At 42.0% G+C, this 8,493-nt stretch overlaps 1 protein-coding gene across 1 annotated transcript; it reads right to left on the bottom strand.

Moving 5' to 3' along the window:
- Positions 1–1,675: 1,675 nt before the first annotated feature.
- On the bottom strand, positions 1,676–5,484 carry MELLADRAFT_95666 (uncharacterized protein; the record flags this gene model as incomplete). The annotated part of the gene is made up of 13 exons (XM_007418184.1): positions 1,676–1,812; positions 1,894–1,983; positions 2,058–2,132; positions 2,213–2,299; positions 2,381–2,506; positions 2,575–2,626; positions 2,699–2,998; positions 3,065–3,977; positions 4,040–4,296; positions 4,367–4,837; positions 4,943–5,164; positions 5,207–5,418; positions 5,469–5,484. The coding sequence occupies 13 exons, from the start codon at positions 5,482–5,484 to the stop codon at positions 1,676–1,678; spliced, it is 2,958 nt and encodes a 985-aa protein (XP_007418246.1).
- Between the last annotated feature and the right edge of the window lie 3,009 nt (positions 5,485–8,493).

Below are 8,493 nucleotides of genomic sequence, written 5' to 3'. Positions count from 1 at the left end.
AGTAAGTCTTCCATGAACTGAAGGAAACAAGGATTGTAAGACTTAATGTTTTGATCCTGAGGCTTGTCAAAATTGACGCTTTGTGCTTTAGGAGAAGAATGCTTCAGGACACTACGGTCTTTCTCAAGTAAAGGTTTTTGATAGGCTTTTACAGCCGTATGACTTCAACAAGATGTCCGAGTTTGGTATGTAGTGTATTCATCAGTCGCTTTACTCTAAGATTCAATCTGACAAAAGCTCTGGAACTGTTTATGATTCCAAAGCAACAATAGGACATGCGACCTTTGAAAGTATGTCGAAGTTGAGATACTGGCATGTAAAACTAGACTGCTTGAAACAGCTGGAATCATGCAAGAGACCTCAACTGACGTATCAGAATTGATTAGCGGGTCCGAGAATTTTACAAACTACGATTTGCAGACATTGATGTCTGCAAATCGTGATGTCTGTAATTTTCGACATTCTCCGGTGTAATCTTGAAATTCACAGACATTCGCAAATTTGAAAGGTTCGCAAAAAAAAGGCCTGTAAGATGATGTTCGCAAATCTGTACCTGAGGAGCTTCGATCTATAAATTTGCAATGGTTATTTTTCAAAAGTTTGCAGACATTATGGTTTGTAAGAAAAGACACTCGTAAAAATCATTATAATCTCGGTGATCTACAGCTTTGCAACCTTTCCTTTACAAACCTTTGATTGCGTAAAAAGACGTGTCCGTGAATCTCGTTTTCATGGTTGTAATATAGAATTTTACAACTCAAAAATTACAACTCATCCGATTCTTCCGAGCCCAAAATGCCCAGTCAAGAATGACAGAGAATTGTTTAATTTACTCGTTGGTAATATTGTTTTCAATACATGCTTTCTGTGAAACCCCTCGTGCCTTTGATCAGAAGAGCTTGCTTTTCGATAAAAGCAACCAACGTAAGATTTTGTTAGCCAATGTCATTGTTCATTCAACAACGAGTTTGACTTGTCCAAAAGCTAGTAGTAAAAGCAACTCTTGCTTTTCGAAAAGAACTTCTTGCTTTTCAAAAAGAACTTCTTGCTTTTTGACTTTGAATTTCATAAAAGCAACTCTTGCTGTTCATCTAATCCGAGATCTGCTTTTCCTGAAATCCTACCCATAGAAGCGGTGGGGTTGCACAGAAAATCACACTCGCCACCTGACCATCTCTACGTAAGGATAATCCGCCTTTATCATGTTCATCGATTGCCGTTTGTCAGAAGGCAGTGTGTCACAACGATGAACCAATCTCTTGATCATGTTTAATCATCTCAATCAATTGCTGTTTGTTAGAAGGCAGTGTGCCAAAATAATAAACCAATTTTTTTATTGTGTTTAATCATAGATTTGCGTTTGTCAGAAGGCAGTGTGTCACAAAGATGAACCAATCTCTTGATCATGTTTAATCATCTTAATCAATTGCTGTTTGTTAGAAGGCAGTGTGCCAAAATAATAAACCAATTTTTTATCGTGTTTAATCATTGATTGCCGTTTGTCAGAAGGCAGTGTGTCACAACGATGAACCAATCTTTGTATTATAAAGACAACCAAAATTAAACAAAAGAACATATAATTATTATCTCATTAAATGTAAAACAAACAACGGTCAATAATTTTTGATGATTTGGAGAAAACACAAAGAAAAACCCTCAAAGTCCCACCTCTTCCTCATCTTTTACGCTTTGACGTCCTCACCCCCCTCTCCGCTTGCTCAACTGGCTCCTCCTCACCTTCATGAGACTCTTCTACGGCCCCCTCTGCAACCATTTCATATCCTTTCCAGCCCTTGAGTTTCTTTGTTACTGCTGTAGCACACACATCACGTGGCATATAACAGATCAGCCGTGATGGTTAGGTGTCACAATGAATGGAAAGATTTATCTCACGTTTTGGGTCGTTTGTTTTTGACTTTGAAACTGGATCCTTTGTCTGCACCACGGCCACTGGACGTGGGCGGGCTTGTATCTTGGCTGTGGCTTTCGTGCAGGGAAAGTGTACATTTATTAAGAATAAAAATAAAACCAGGTCAATAAATCAATACAATACTCACATTTCATCCTTCCTTTGGGTTTGGACGACACTACTTCGATTTCACTTTCCACCCCATCTTCTTGCTGGCCTTGTTCTGAAGGGCAAACACAATTTTGTGATGACAACCAACATCATTAGTTGCCAATCATCTTCGGTGATGAAACAAATACACACCACAATGTTTGTCTTCATCTGAGATGTCGTCCAGCGCACGCTCCTCAGCTGTCAAGACCTGGTAGGCTTTGCTTTTCTTCTTGTGAGCTACAGCCCAAAAAAAGAATGGCACCGGCACCGCCATCAGATTGCATTCACAATCAAAGAAGACATGCAATCAAATCAAACCTTTCTTCTTGGGTTTTGCCTCTTTTTTTTCCAGTTTGGAACAATTTTCTTCTTCGGTGTTTCCATCGGAGGCAAACATATCCTCTATTTCTTCTGGAGTGAGTGAGGCCAGAAGTGACTTGACACCTTCATAAACAATGTGATTAAAAATGTGATTAAAACCTTAAACAAAGTAAATTAGAAGTATCACTCACCTTCGCGGTTTCCATCCAACACCAGAGATTTATCCATCTGTTTGATGGAGTCCTTATCCGTTGTCAGTGTCTGAGAAAAAGGCATGTCGCCTTGGATCTCTGGATGAGATTTTGTTATTTTAACCTTAGCCTCCTCAATGATAACACTTTCGTCAGCTGTAGGTTGCCGTGAATACATTGCCCAGCTTGTCTTTGGAGAAGGACCACCAATATCTTGTAAATCAGTACTTATTAAGCTTGCGTTACCACCATTCAACATATCGTTATGATACCACACAGCAGTCAGGCCTTGGACTGTGCGTATGACCTTACACCAGAAATGAGCACCGTCCCAATACCCACGTGTGCGCATCCAGTACTTAACCCCATAAACCTCCAACTGGTAAGGCAAGTCACACTCAGCCATCATAGCATCCATGTCCGGCTTCTTGGTTTCAGAAACCAAGAAAGTTGAGATATCCAAGTGGATGTATAAATGAGGAGGTGACACCTGTTCCCATGCAAGACGGTTCCTTTCAAAAAATGGTGGTAGGCCAGTATCGTCCTTTGTGCAGCGCTGACAGTGACGGTTAGACTGTCCTCGAATTCCAGTTTCAGACATCCAAGTGGCCAGAAATTTGGGGGTTTGTGAGTAATTGAAATCACTATCAAAGTGCTGAGGAAGGATACTGATGGTGTTTGTTGGGATAGTCTTGTTGATGCGATGAGTTGAGTCACGTGAACAAACCAACTTTTGTATACGGGCCAAACGGAAGAGTGTTCTAGCTGGAGCAGGTACCAAGGGTCTTTTGTCCGTGCAGTCAAAGATCACTTCAAAGAAAGTGTCGGCAGATGCAAATTGGTCGGTGGGAAAGCTGACTGATGCTGCTTGAGCAGCCGCGTGAATTGTGTTTTGCCCTTGGGACAATATAGCTCGTATGCTTCCTTTCTCTGTCATCTCGCAAGTCGCGCGCGACGACAAAACCTTCATTATCTTTGTATATATATGAGTTGCTTTACCGTTGGTCCCGTGAAACCACAGTGGCGACTGGATGGCATGTAGACACTCAGCAATTGAGTCAAGCCAACATCTGTTCCTGCGACCGGCTTCCGATGAGGCATAGAAGCCTTGAAAGGTGGTGATTGGGTTGCGGTTGATATTGACAGATCCTACTGGTCGGCCCAATTTTTTTTTGCGACCCAGAAGGGCTTGTGTTGTATCAGGAGGACGGCCATCGTTGTGCTTGTCCTTACGATTGCGGTTCTTCTTTGTCCATCCAAGGGTGGTTGCAACCTTCTCATAATTCCGAGTTGAACCGTACTCAATACTTACTCCACGAAGCAGGTCTTCATGATCCCTTTCAAGGCTCTTGACAAAAGCATACAGCTGTACCAAACCTATCTGGATGGTACAGTTGCTTTCCCTGAAAAACAATTGGATTAGCACATTTAAAAACATGACAATTAAAAGAAAAAGCAGACCCACGCAATCATGTAATAAACCCGGTGCATGGATTCTTGGGCATTTGTAGTGTCAGGGAGGTCATCACATAAGCCGTCGTCGTCAATCTGCTTCCGACGTGAGCGGAAAAGCATTGCCTCAATGTCGGAAGCTTGCCACCAGTCCAACCATCTTTTCGCCGCTGGGAATAGCCGCCTTAAAGTTTGGACATTCTGCTCGTAAGTATCCTTGCCTGGAACATCTTTATGCAACAAGCATTCGGTGAGCCGGACCCAATCTTCCTGCAGATGTTAATTGGCCAGCGCGATCAGTAATGACAATCACAATGATGAAATATCATGAATCACTTACTTGCAGGTGCAGTGGAACAATCTTATGATTCTTCTTAAGCCTGGTTACCTGCTGTCGGAAGTGCTCCTGACAGCCTTTTAACTTCCCCAGAGCTTCCTTACGATCAGTACAATCGAAAACTTTCATATACGCTCTGATAAATCCGTTTTTCTGGGCAGCAGAAAAATCTACAACTTGCCTAACAAGTGTGTCGCGTTCCTCTGGTAGAAGTTGAGCCTTTTTAATTTGCTTCATCAAAGTATTGAAGTGAGCAAAGTAATGCTCTTCGGATAGCCCGTACAGCCAGGTTAGCTGGATTGGAATCCATCTACGCAATGTTGAGTGGTACATTGAAGTTGTCATGAGATACCCGTTGGCAAAAAATTTGTAAGTCACATCCGATAAGAGGCCACCTCTGTAAACTCCACCGTCGATTTCGCGCGTCAAAAGCTGGTCCGCCATCCATTGAGTTTGGAATGTCATGTGGATATCCTCTATCATATAAGATGACTTTATCATCCTCAGTCCCAGCCTGAAATACAAAATGTTTGAAAACTTTGAAAACAGTGAGAGAGAACCAGGCAGATCTTCACTCACTTTGCCCAATGAATCATCTCCAAAGGGAAACTGTCCGCGGCACCTGGTATCTTCTTCACGGGGATAACCCCGGCATCTCCCAGTATCTTGCGTCGGTAGTAAGCAGTACGGTGCAGGTTTCCCAACGACGGATGAATCCCAGATGACGATATGATATCCTGTGTTCCGGCAGGGGCTCGACCAACCTGGAATCGTGAGGAACTTGAGGTGAGTCTTATGTAGCTATCAACAGTCACGAAAAGATCATAACAAAAGAAAGCTTACCTTGTGTTGCAATGGGCCCATCGAAGGGTTATTTGTCACCCGTTCCGCGAACCTTTTCATGGAGTACTTGTCAGGCTTGTTGCGACGCGGCCATGCATGAGTGTGATCTCCAGAATGCCGAATGATCCCCCATCCTGAGGGGATGTGCTCGTCCAAACGGCAGATTGTGTCTTCACACGCAACATGACGAACCAACTCGGAGCAGTTGGCTCCTGGGCATATTTTAGGTCTGTTGACAGAGTAGCAAGGATAAAATTCATACTCAGTGAGTTGTTCATATACTTGAATAAATGTGGATACTCACGATTCTCTAATCTCAGTAATTTTTCCACTTCCAGTGGGTGGTGAACCCAGATAATCACAATTCATATCAGAACAAATAAGAACTCCAAGGCAGTGGTACCTGATTGTTCGCCACTCAGGATGCCGGGCAGCCTTCTTGGGATATGATGTGGTGTACGTGAACGCAAAGGTGGCCCAGTTATCAAATTTTTGATTAGGTAGCTTGACAAAAATTGTTTGGCCATTGGGAAGTTTAGGATAGCCTTCTTCATCAAGAGTTGTCCCATGATCGATGAAGGTTTGGAATGTGGCCCGATCCAGTGGTAGAGCAAATGTTTTCTTGCCGTGCTTACGTAGCTTCTTAGGCTCAGGATGGGCGGTGGTGAGCATGAGTTCATTGCTTCCCAAGGGTGTGTCTTCGTCTTCGGCAAGAACTTCGTCCTGTTCAACCTCTTCGCCCTCGTTGGTAATCAGTTCGGTTTCTGCCAAAACAGTGCCGGGGTCTCCATTTCCATGTTGAGGCTCGTAGTATTCATTGAAGTTGAACAAGTCACTGGTACTCAGCTGGCTGGGAATCATGATTTTAATAGTGTATCGTAATGATATCAATGTATTAATGATTGATTATTGAATAATCGGAAAGAAAGTATCGCGGTAAGGCAAGATGAAGGGTGAAGAAAGCACTATTTTGGAAAGCACTGAAGGAGGACTCGAAGGATCTCTCGCTCTCCTACCTAAGTTCAGGGTCCCCCTTGCTCGCTCCCTTGCTTGATTTGAGATGTGTTGGCAAGATGTGGGTGTCTCTTTTGGGAAGACCTTGGCTCTTTTGAGTCTGTTGGAATCATGGCCCAATATTGATGGCTGCGACAAGTGTTGCAAAAATCAACTTTGTACCCTTTGGGCACGACTTTTGCGATTGAAATTTTACAGACTTGAAACGTCTGTGAGTCATGTGTCGTAAAATAGCACAATCGCTTGACTTTATTGACTTTTGCACTCTTCCTTTTTTGCAGTTGTGAACGTCTGCGAGAGAAGTGTCGTGAAATTCGACAATAGCGTGGATGATATTTATTTTTGCGTACAAATCATTACAACCTTTCTTTTACAAATTTGGAAATTTGGACGAAGATCTGTAAAATTCAAGAATCACCCAGGTAGTCTTCATTTTTGCGGACTTCACGCTTTACGGTCAACAACGTCTGTAAATACATGTCTGTGAAAATAATCGATCCCTCAGAAAATGGTGGATCAATTCCTGTACTACTACAAATTTGCAATCTTCTCGAATTATCAATTCCGGAAGTCATTTGGAAAACATTCACAAAAAAACAAGTTTTGGAAAAGCTGAACGGGATGAAGAACATCATGGTGGGAATCTTTCAAATGGAAAAGAATCTAGAATTTAACGTGGATGATTTTGTCTGGGTCGCATCAAATACTCGAGCATTCATTCTGAAGTCACGGATCTCCGCCACTTTCGAAAGAAGATCAAAAGCTACAAGTAGTATGTAGAGCTGGACTGTGCAGATCAATTTACTGACACAGATTGCTTACAATTCTGCGATAGCACGTTCCATATGGGAAAGACAAAGGATAGCCTTCCTGGAGATAATCTACAACTTCGTCAGCTCTTTGAGGGTCTTGAAAAAAAACGACAAGGGCTTGGTATACCTACCCTTTTTTATTGACCGATGAATGATTGCCTTGAATGTCATTTAATTCCACTGAGCACAAGTATCAGTGGAGCGTAAAGTTGCAGCGTTTGTGTGATAAAAGACTTCAGTCAGTCAGACCAGATATCAGAAAGTGAGTCAACGCTGAGAAAAACACCATGAACTATGGAGCTCTCTGCGATATTAAGAAGTATACTGACAAAAAGTACTTCTGTAGATTGGTCTTACCAGGGTATAATTTCTGGAAAGAATCTGGAAATTTTATCCAGAGTTCTTGGTCATCGTCATCACGAAAGCATTTCTAGACCTATACCTTTTTTGAGTGATGACTGATCAACTTGCGGGTCTCAGTTAATGTCACTCAGCACCAATCCGGCTTGTAAAGCTGAAGTCCAGGGACAACTCAAAAACATTCAAACGACCTGAAGCGCCACAACAAAGTCTATCAGTAGGTGAGCCAATGCTCGGAAACATGCAATTTATTATCACTGCCAGCATTAAAGAGGTTCCCAGATGGGAATATGGGTCCTAGTGATCAGATTCCCATTCTGCTACTGTTACACAGTTCCATGAATATTGCCTGAGTAGCCATTGTGATATATGTAGTCAATATTTTGAAATGTGTGTCTCAATCTGAACAAAGTTACAGCATGTATTACACATGATTTCCTTATCTAGATGAGCAGATAACTGAGCGGACCTGTATGTAGCTGATAGCTAAGGATTTACTCAGATGTTTGCACATATGTAGTGTATGCTTTATGGCTCAGATGTGCAGTGCGAGATGATTTGATGCTCCATTCTTCTCTCAATGATATTCCCAGCCTAGGTCATGTTCCGACCAGGGAACCTATTTAATGCTGGCAGTGTATGCTCCTTTCTATGACTCTTAAGAAACATACTGACATGGAAAAACACTTATTCTTCTGGAATAGAACTTTCTAGATGTGAAAGACGAGATAAGCTATATGGAAACAATTTGCAATGCCAATGCTTGCACATCTTCCAATCATCACAAAACTATTTGTGCACCTATACCATTCTTAAGTTGAACAATCAAGTTGTGGGTCGCTTACGATTCCACACAGTTATCAGTGTAAAAACGACTTGTAATAGTGGTCTTGCTTCCTTGGCTTTGTGATTGATTTTTTTACTATAAATAGAGCTCGTCCTCGATTCCCTTTTCCTATCCACATCCTCTAAACCACCACGTTCACAATATTTTCTTTCCATCTTTTACCACTCACTATAAATCTATATATCTTATACTCGTTTCGTTTCAAGTAGAAAGCCTTTTAGATCATCGCCTTTGCAATTATTCTGCTATTCTAT

The sequence above is a fragment of the Melampsora larici-populina genome (assembly GCF_000204055.1).
Source record: "Melampsora larici-populina 98AG31 unplaced genomic scaffold MELLAscaffold_86, whole genome shotgun sequence".
In the NCBI taxonomy this organism is placed as follows: Eukaryota; Fungi; Basidiomycota; class Pucciniomycetes; order Pucciniales; family Melampsoraceae; genus Melampsora; species Melampsora laricis-populina.
Note: the sequence above shows the minus strand (reverse complement) of the source record. Positions and strands in the feature narration are given on the sequence as shown.